The 10516-nt window shown below is 51.6% G+C and overlaps 1 protein-coding gene across 1 annotated transcript; it reads right to left on the bottom strand.

Moving 5' to 3' along the window:
- Positions 1 to 2305: 2305 nt before the first annotated feature.
- On the bottom strand, positions 2306 to 2827 carry ASCL2 (achaete-scute family bHLH transcription factor 2). The gene has a single exon (XM_058026980.1). It carries the CDS (start codon positions 2825 to 2827, stop codon positions 2306 to 2308), a length of 522 nt encoding a protein of 173 aa, XP_057882963.1.
- Positions 2828 to 10516: the final 7689 nt, after the last annotated feature.

Here is a 10516-nt window from a genome sequence, read left to right on the forward strand (position 1 = left end):
GCTTGGCTAATTTTCTAGAGGTCATCTGTGAGGATGAAGCCCTCAAACTCTCTCTGGGGAAAGGAACCATGTTACTCCCTCATTCCACCAGCCCTCCCTGCTGCTACTGAGCACAGCCCACATCAGCCCACAGCTCTTGCTCTTACCTGGGGTACTGCTGAAGAGCCACAAAGGGTAAAAAACCTTTGCAAGACATTTATTAAGCACTTGAATTCTCTGTATCTTTCAAAGGGATGGTTTATTAGAGCAACTTTTATTAGGGAATGAACTTGAGGCACAGTAACTATTGCTCTTGATTGCAGGCTCCTAAATGCTGCTTGCTCTTAGAGCCTTCATTTTCCCATGGCTTGTTTTGGAGGTTTTTGTTTCTTCTTCAAATGGAATCATGTATGTGGAATACTCTTACAGATCTGGATTACAGAGTATCCACTGCAATTAGTGAATCTGGAATTGCTGAGTGACACTCCTGAAAAATTTTACCTTCACAGTAATAAGGCAGCAGAGATTACACAGAGGGTCCCTGTAAAGTAGGTCAATTTTAATAACCATTTCTACTTTGTGTTCATTCAGCATATTCTACAGGCCAGCCCATTTTGCTCCATTCAACTCCTAACATTAACTAGAGCTCTCTAAGGGAATTAACAGTCTCTGCCATAGTTTTTCATGCCATCAGCCCTGTGTTTTATTTCACAGCATTCTTACCCACACAGTTTTTACCTCTGGCTCACCTGCCCTGAAGCAGGTCTTCAGTATGAGCCCAAAAGTAATGGACAGAGCTTATGAGTCTGCCTATAATTTCCAAGGAGTGATTCACATTTGCTTATTGCCTTTAGATAAAGACTCTGTACACGCAGCTCAGGCTAGAGTAGGACAAGGTGGGACACGGTGGTTATGGGTGGTTTTTAAAGGACAAAGAGGTGCTGCTTCCCTGAATAAAGGCACCCCAACCTTCCTCCTGACAGGACAGGAGGACAAACAAACTGCTGCTGCCAGGACAAACAAACTTCAGATACCCACTTCCTCTTTACCTTCCCATGAGTCTCCCAGCATCCCAGGCAGGGGCAACACAGCCTCCTGCAGCTGCACTTTCTGCATGTTCGGGACAGGGGTTAGCAGCACCGAACCTGCCTTGTCTCCTACGCACATCTGCAGCTCCCCACATCTTCCCGGCAGGACCTGCTCCAAGAGCTGAATTTATAAAACTTGAATGGGGGAAAAAAGTAAACCTGGAGATTATGCTGTGCTGCTCCTTATTCCTTTTGGCACGTGAAACCTGGTCCAGGGAGAGCTGCCTCTCTGCTGTACTGCTCCTTACTCCCCTCTCCCACCCCTTCAGGCCATAGTTAAGTCAGCTTGGGCAATTCTGGCAAATACATACATACATCTTACAGTCCTGAAGCCATTTATAAATAGATTTTTATTTATAAAGTCAATTTACATAAAATATTATACTCTCTTAAAAACTGCATATGTACAACATACGAAACCCTAGCAAGTGCATACAAAAATGCCTTCAATACATTTTTTTAAAAAAACTTCAGTTTTCAGAGAGGTGAACCTTCACACAGGCAAACTCAGACATCACGTTAAAACACAAGTTTACAGTATTTTAGCAAAGTGTTTGGAGAGAATAATAATAATAAAAAAACAAACAAGTACTTTTGCATCTATAACATGTATGTTCCCACAACATTCCAGCTGGTAGTGTTCAAGAACAAGTGGATAGGACCTGCTAAAAATAGAACCATCTCATCCCTTTTCTCTAAGGTTTGTTGTACAAAAATAAGTCTTCATACACCAATGTCCCTATAGGCAGTTCAAGTTACATATAAAATAGAATCTGACATGATAAAAAATTCCCTCCCCCTACAGAAATAAGGAAGTATCAAGTGTTTCTAATGTCTTTTTTTTTCTTTTTCCACCCCTCCAAAGCAACACCAGACAGCAGCGGCGGGGGAAAGCAGCTTCGCTCGGGCATCCACTCCGTGGGTCAGCACTCCGGCGGGCAGGCGGAGCCGCTGTCCCCGCGCAAGGAGCGGGACCCCGCAGTTCAACTACCCCATTGCACTTTCCACAGCCAGAAGACGACGGCTGAACCCGGCGAGAAGAGCGGCCAGCGGGGCCACGCCGGGGTGGAGGTCAGTACCTTCGGGGGATGCCGCCGCCGGGACCGCGGGTGCCGATGCGCTGCGGGCTGAGCGGAGAGACGTGAGGAGAGGCGCGGTGGGTTCGTGCCCCGCGGCCCCGAGCGCCGGGGCAGGAAGCGGCGCCCCGTCCCCTGCGCAGCCCCTCACCTCCCGCCGTGTCAGTAGCTCCCCAGCCAGCTGGTGAAGTCCAGCAGCTCCCGCTCCTCGGGGCTCAGCGCCACGTCGTAGCCGCTCTCCTCGGAGGAGCACGGCGAGCCGGGCGCGGAGGAGGCGAAGGAGGGCGAAGCGGAGGAGTAGCCGCCGCCGCCGCCAACTTCCCCGACGGGCACCCGCCCGCGGCCGTCGGGGAAAGAGGCGGCGGCGTCGTGCTCGTCGAGGAGCCGCTGCAGGGCGCGGATGTACTCGACGGCGGAGCGGAGGGTCTCCACCTTGCTCATCTTCTTGCTGGCGGCGCCGTGGGGGACGTGCTGGCGGAGAGCGGCGAAGCCCAGGTTGACGAGCCGCACGCGGTTGCGCTCCCGCTCGTTCCGACGGGCCACGGCGGCCGCCGCCGCCGCCCCGGTGCCCGGCAGGGCGGCGAAGGCCAGGCGGCGCTTGCAGCGCAGCAGCTCGGGGGAGGCGGGCCGCCGGCGGCCGCGGGCTGCGGCGGGGGGCAGCGGCGGCAGAGCCCCGCCGTTCATCGCCGGGCGGCCACGGTGGCGGCGGGCGGAAAAAAACCAAAAACAACCAACAAAAAATAAACCAACAACCAAAACTTTAAAACTAAAAAAAAACACCTCAAAACTAGATTTAAAGCGAGGCAAAGGAGGCGGGGGTGGGCAGCGCGGGGCAGTTCACCCCCATGCCCGTGCTCTCCCGCCGCCGCTCCGCGCCTCTGCGGCGAGTCCCGCTGCCGGCCGGCCCCTTATCAACGCGCCGCCGCCGCCGCTCGCGGGCCCCCGCCGGCCGCACGCGCCGCGCACGCCGCGCCACGCGCGCCCGCCGCCGCCGCGCCCCCGCCCGCGCCCTCCCCCGCGCGCGCACCCGCCCCCGCGCGCGCCCGGCGCGTGGCGCCGCCGGCAGCCGGCAGCGGCCCCCCCCCCCTCCCCTCACACACACACACAAACACCCCCACACAAACACCCACACACACACACACCGCCGTCCGCGGCCCCGCTGCAACCCTCCCCTCAAATCACCGCCCCTGCCCGGGCAGTTTTTTAACATTTTATTTTAATTTAGTTTTTATTATTACTCGGGGGTGGGGCCGCACTCTCGCCCCGCCTCCCCAGCGCCTCACGGCGGGCGCTCGGGAGCAGCCGGGGCTCCCCGCTGCCCCAGGTGAGGCGGAGGCCCGGGTCCGGTCCCTTCAGGCGTGCCCGCAGCCCGCCCCCTGCCCAGGCCGCTACCCCGCGGTGCCGGTGTACGGATGGCGGCGGCCCGGCAGCCCCGCTGGCTTTCCCTGCGGAGCGCAGAGTGCCGCGCCTGGCCGCCGGTCGGTGCTTGCCTGACAGACAGACGGGACATACCGGGGCTCTGCTTTAGTACATCCACAAAAATGTACAGTAACAAAAATTTATAGTAATGGCGTGGGTCCTCTTGCCAACGCCGTTCTCCACAGACCGGCTTTTTGGGCTTCAATGGGAGTTTCAAGGATAAAGGCACGGGGGCAAGAAGGAAAATGCAAAGTTTTTGTAGCTCGGGGGTTGCAGTCCGGCTTCCCTCTGCCATGCCGGGCAATCCTCCTTGGCTCTCCACCAAGCAGGCCTTTCTTCCAGCTCCTGTGGGAAGAGCAGGAGGGTAGGGTGCGTTCTGATAGCTGGGAGAACAAAGGAGCGTCCCCTTGGAGTCCTTGGAGTCGTGGGAAGAAATAACTTGCATGGTGTTTTGCAAAATAAACGAGATGGATGGAGGGGGAGCTACGTGAACCCACTGCCCTGGCGCTGTGTCCACTCTCACAGCTTCAGGATGAGCTGTCCTTAGGGCTTTGCTCCCACCCAGCCTTTAAAAAAAAAAATAAATCCAACGGTGTGAGGCAGTTCAGTTTCAGGGCTTCACTTTTTGGGGGCGAACATAACCCAATGTCAGGAAAATGCTCCAAGCTGGTGTCTTTGGCACCAACTTGGTGGTGGGGATGTGTCATCACATGGACAGGTGCCAGCAAGGCTCTGCAGCACGATTTGGATATCAAAGGGTCTGTATTCCCCTGGCTGCCCCGAACCACATTGCTCCTGGTGCTCAGGTGTATCTGAGCCAAAAATGGTAGTTCAAAAAGCCTATCCATGATTCCTTGATGTGACACAGAGGGGGCTTTTATTTGTACCTGTGTGGGGTATCTGGGGAGCAGCAAGGCTCCACTATGTTCAAAGAGAAATATTTTCCCTGGGGATTGGTTGCAATGGCAGCGGCTTGAAGGAACCAGCCCCACTGCAGTGTCACAGGCAGCTGAGCTGAAATTCCTGACAGTAAGGATCCTGTGAGCACTTTGATTTTCTGGTAGTCAAACATGCAGGAGCCCTAGCACCCAAATCCAGCAGTTCCCGAGACATTCTTGGCTGTGCTGTAGACCTGGGGGCAAAGCAATGAGCAGCCCTACAGCTTCCCTGAAGGACTTGACCCGAGAGGAGCAGCTCATGGCCCGCAGTGCAGGCAGGAGTGTTTTTCCTGGTGGATTCCCATCCCAGCAGTGCAAGCCTGTGCCTTGTTGGGAGTGCACAGGTTGCTTGCTCAGCTCAGGCCATGTCACGCATTTGTCTGCAGCATCTGCAAAACTGCCCTGGCTGGAGCAAGGGGCTTCCCTTGTGCTCGCTGTCAGATGTAGCTTAGTCAGTAGGAGCATCATTTCAGTGGAGTAATACTGATGTTCTTTTATTACCTCGTCTCTAATTTTCTGTTGAAAACCTTTCACACAGGAAAGGGGAAGCTGCTGCCCTTGAAACTTTTCAAGAGAAAGCCTTTTGTGTCGAAGTGCCACACTCAAGAGTAATAACTGGATTTTTATCATACAGAAATAGCTACAGGGAATTTTTTTCATTAGTAACGCACACCAGCACACCCAGTCTCAAGGGAGAGCAGGCAGCCTCCAGCCACAGAGATTCTACACTCAGCTCAGGGATGAGCTTAACTTGTCCAAATTGGCTTCAGGGCTGCTGATGTTTCTATCCAGATGTGGCCATCGGGTCTGGGCCTGAGCACAGCACACAGCGAGTGCTTACACTTTCCTAGCAGTGCAGCTGGCTTCCCAACAGTCTGCAGGAAGGTAGGTGGGTAGGTACATCTTGTACTCAGACAAATGCAATCTCCTTCGAAATCTCTTTATAAAGTTAATGACTATGTAAGGATCCAGTAGAACAAGACATCATTAAACACTGTCTGTGTTCACAATCAACTTCCTGATCATAATCTGGGGAGAGAGAGCATCCAGCAAGGTGCTACCCATCCCCAGAGTCTGGGGAGAAGAAATTCTCCTCTCCTGGAGCAGGTGAGGCAAAAATGGTAACTACATGGTTGGTGTGGACACCTTTTAGCTCCATGTGGGTTCAGCCAGTGGGCTGCAAGGTGGCCAAATGATGCTCAGGGGAAAGGGGAAAGGGCCTCTACACTACATGTTAGTTCTTGCATCTGCCAAAGGTGAGAGCAGAGCGCTGCCCCTGGCTTGGCACGTGTGTCAGCAGGAAGGCTGCAGGTGCGGTGCTGGGTCAGTCCTGGTGCCACCCATGCATTACAGCCAGCTGACATGAGATTTTTAGGGTATTTTACCAAAACTTTCAGGACTACAGTGGAAAGCAATGGAGATCCAGTTGCAATAAAGCTTGAGAGGGTGAATGTGAGAAATAAAGGGTGATGGGCAGTAAAGCAGCCCTGTTCTTGGTGAGCCTGTTTACCAGGCTGGGCTGTGCTCACACTGGTTCTGCCAGGAGCAGGGCTACATGGGGCAGGGCTCACATTGTGTCTTCACACACAGCTGGCTCCTGGGCAGTTATTGTATGCAATTAGATAGCATGTGAAAAAGAAAAAATAATTTAACTTGAGTAGAGCACTGTGCTTTAGAGCTATGAGTATGGTTCTTTCACTTTCAGTGGAGAAAGAAGTTCATTTGAGTTTATTCTTTGAAGGGAGCTCCCTGCCTTCAGCTTATGCTCTTTTCCAATGTAATATTTCCCTGTCTTGATGAACTATTTTTAATAACTCTTCTGACATTTTATTTGTTCACCTACAATAATTTTAAATTGCCTGGGAATCACTAGAGGATTTCTGAGACACACTTTGAAAATAATAATAACTAAAGAAGTGCTTTGGAAATATTATGATTTCTCTCTGGTTTTGTGCCTTCCAATGAAGCCTCCAGCCAGCCCTGTTTCCATTCACAGTGGAGTTGTGTGGTGCATCTGAAGCTTGGCAAAGCCCAGCATCCCCCCCCTTTCCTCCTCTCTTTCCTTTCTTGAAAGGAGATGGCCCCGGGTTTAAAAGTTGATTTTTAGCTTTGATTGTGTGTCTGTGCTATATGAATGCTAAGCAGCCTTTACAATGCATCCTTGTGATGTGCCGGGAAGGCAGGCGCAGGCTGTGAGGTCTGCCTGGCCTCCCAGCATCCCCATGGCTGCGCTGCGCTTTGATACGGACATGTTTATTTACGAGCCAGCTCTAGGGTGAATCCAGCCGTGTTACGGGCAGTAGCTGAGGGACCAAATGGGCTGAGCCACTGACACTTGTAAATCTGACACATTTGGAGCTGTTTTCTGCTGTGGAGGAGAGGTATTTTCCCCAGTGGTGCTGTGGGCTGGAAAAAGAGGAGGCTTCTGAGAGGCAGCAGAGACCTGCACAGGTGTGTCCTGCCTGGATGATGGGTGTGACTTTGGCTCCTGGGGGAAATCCTCCTTCTTGCTTCCAGCCCATCCTTTCTCAGGAGCATGGGTAGCAGTGCCCCAAAGCCAAGGGGAAAATTTCTCTTCCCTGCTGCATTGACAGAGTTCAAGCAGCTGAGGCTGGGGTGCTGCTGTTCCATCACTGGTGGCTGCACTGATGGAACGAGAGCCGGAAAAGTGGATGTCAAGAAAGCATCAGGATGAATTCAGCTTCTTCTTCTCCATTCGTGTTTAGTGTCCCAAGTTCAACCCATGCAGCATTAACGCATCAAATCCCCCAGCACTTTCAGAACATCTCTCTGACAGGGTGGGCATCATTTCCCTCCAGCTTAGAAGAGGGTTGGGGGTTTATAGCTTTGCAAAAAAATATGATCTGGTTTTGTTCCCTTTTTAAAATCAACCCTTCCCTTCTGGATGAGATTGCACATCCCTCTGAGACCCATGCAGCTGGGGATGAGGTTTTTCGTAACAGAAAACTGCAAGCTGCCACAAGGCTAGAAAGAGAGTGCCTGTGCTCCCTGGGGTATTTTCAGACTCACTACCATCTTTCCATGCTCCAGCTGATAACCAGAGATAAGGGAGGAGGCCACAGGCAGGAGCTGTGGTCACCTGTGTTTTTTTACACCGCTTTTGGGAGTGATAAGTTGGGCTTTTGCAAAGGGAATCACTCAATGTAACCTGCCAGGGTGGGCAGGAGGCCGAGTCTTGCTGGAAAAGCCATGCTGCCATCCAGCCCGCATGCTGGCTGTGAGAGTGATTCCCTGGCATGCCACCAGCCTGCCTCTCTTCCCACTGGAATGAGGTTGAAGGGACAACCTGCTTCTCACTTCTCTGGGCAGTGAGGCAGGTGTGTGCCAGCTGAGGCAGGTGTCTGCCAACAACAGGCCACCCAGAAGAAGTTTAATCCCATAGAAGGTGAAGTGTTGCACAGTTCACCTTGTTGTGCCCTACCTGGGCACAGGTAGGATGAGCACACAGAGTCCCCTGTTCTCCCTTCAGCAGTGCCCTTCCATGTGCCAAATGTGCCTTCCTTAATCACAGCCCAACATCTTAATACCCCAGCTCTACTCATGTCCCTGCTTTCTTTTGGATGAGGGAGTGACTTTCTTTCTGGCTTTTATGAATGTGCGGTAGCAACTCCTTTTGCTCTTGTTATTTTTGTGATGTTAGAAATCCACATATGCTGTGCCCCAAACAGGAAACTTTCAAAGCATACCTGTATGGGATAGAGGGTAAGAGAGAGAAAAAAAGAACAGCAGAAAAGCCCTCCACGCCTGAGCCCAGCCGGCAGGGTGGGCACAAAGGCAGGCACCAAGCACTGCAGGTGGGAGAAGCATCAGAAGACATGGTCAAGCTACTCAGGAATAGTAATTTTCAACCAAAACAGAGGAAGGAGCTGTTTAAACACAGGCGTTTGAAGTTACAGACCTGCTTTCAGAGCTCCGTGAGTCCGTGAAAGTACCCGTTTTTATAGCTGGAGACAAAAGGAGGCAGAACATCTTTTGTGGGAAAACTAGCAGCCCTTGCAAGGCATGTAGAGGACGATTTGGGGACCTCTCAGGTGGACGTGAGGTGCGAGGCTTCTGCAGGAATGGGGGAGACTTTTACGGAACTGAGGAGGGAAATTCCCTTCAGAAAGCTCACGTCGATTATCTCGCCCTTCGGGAAAGGGTTCTGCTGGCCTGTGGGGACCTCTAGTGTGAGACTTGGCTTCGCACAGGTCTCTGCGGTGGCAGCTGTTTAGGATTGGGGAGGATCCAGGGGGAAACGGAGACGGGCTCCATGGGTTTTTTTTCCCGTGTCAGCCGCTGTGAAACAGACGCTGGGTGTTCTCAGGGCAGGTGACACGGTGACTGCCGCTCGTGGCTGGGCTGACGTGGCTTGGTGTTACACACAGACCTGTGCTCATACTTGCTTACAGCCCTTCCAGATTTAACCTGAAACTCCACTGGTCGGCCAGCTCTTTTATTTTTGTACCAGGGATCCTTCCCCTTGAAAATGCCGGTGACAACACCCCTGTATGTCCTCTGGTACCAGAAGAAGTGATGGGTGCCCACAGTTCTGAATTCTGATGCAATCCTAACTCTTACAGTGTTAAGGCATTTTCCCCACCTGGTCTGTTCCCAGGGGTCCAGCTCCTAAACGTGGGTGGCTTGTCATCAGCTGCCTCACCAGCCTGTTGTCCTCTCCCCAATGCCCTCCTGCTCTGCTGTCTATCCATTGGTTTTCCTCAGGTGGTCTCCAGCTGGTGGCCACAGGAGGGAGGTCTCTGTCTGCACATGGGTACCTCAGTGTCTCCTCCTGGGCAGCAGGGCAGGGACCCATGAGCCATGGGGATACCTGTTTTTGGCACTGGCAGTGGCAGCTCTCACTGGTGTCTGGGGAGGCTGCAACCAAGATGATCTGCAGGAAAACTTGCAAGAAAGCTAATGACATAGTCAGAAAATCATAACATGCTTTTCCCCATGCTCATGGCTTTGTGCAACTTGCTTTCTCTTCTCTTTGTTTTACAAAATTCATCTTCCTTCCTTTTTTCACTCCTCTCCTCCTCCTTCTTTGTCATCTTCCTGTTACTGCAGTTACTGTTGTGGGATGGTTTTACTTTTTTACTCCCTTTGTTTGCCACCTGTCGGGAATGCAATTATTCACCTGTTCTCCACCAGTCTGGTTCCAAAAGGAAGGAAAATTAAGGCAGTCAGTCATTCAGGCTCACTTTGGCCAGATCCTTCTTGAGATTTCTTTGCGATTTACTTTTATGAAATTTGCATTCAGGAGACAGCTGGTTTTGAAGAAATCACCTGAGTCTTCTGCAGCCACAGGTCCATGCAGTCTTCAATGCTAGGAGAGGGGAAAGGAAAGGAAGAGTTAAAATGTCCACAGACAGTGAGGGCCTCCTGAGCTGGGGGTTATATGTCCATATAACCATTTTCCTGAATAAAATACTACCAAATGTGTTTTTTTCCCTTATCTGCAAATGCAAGTTCTAATAGGCTCAGCCAAAGGTTATTGCCATGTGGTGCTTTTACATGGGGAGAGAAGACTCTTACATAGATCTGTTTGGGGGTTTAATCTCTTCTTTAAACAGTAGGTTATTTTTTTAATAGTGTTTTCTTGTATGTTTTTACAAAATATTATTTATATCTTTTATGAAAAAAAATGTTATGGACAATATTCATTAAGCAAAACTGTATCCTAGTGAAAATCAAAATTGGAATATTTTGACACTGACTGTTGAATAATCAGTTTAATTATTTTTTAAAGGAGCTTTGCTCCAAACTCCATGAAAAGTTATTTCTCTGTATGCCTTTCCTTCTTCCCCAGCTGGCTGTGTGGGAGCTGACGGCAGCTAACCGAGGGCCTGTGCAGAAGGTGACTGCCCTGAAGAGGATTTAATAATCAGGCAGGAGGAGGTGCATCAGCACGTGGTGGGGACTCCACTTCCTGAGAGGCCCCACTGTGGCCATGCCTCCCTTTGGTGGAAACCCAGGCTTTATCACGAGCTGGAGGGACCAACGGCCTGCTCTC

This window comes from Melospiza georgiana, chromosome 6 (genome assembly GCF_028018845.1).
Source record: "Melospiza georgiana isolate bMelGeo1 chromosome 6, bMelGeo1.pri, whole genome shotgun sequence".
Classification (NCBI taxonomy): domain Eukaryota; kingdom Metazoa; phylum Chordata; class Aves; order Passeriformes; family Passerellidae; genus Melospiza; species Melospiza georgiana.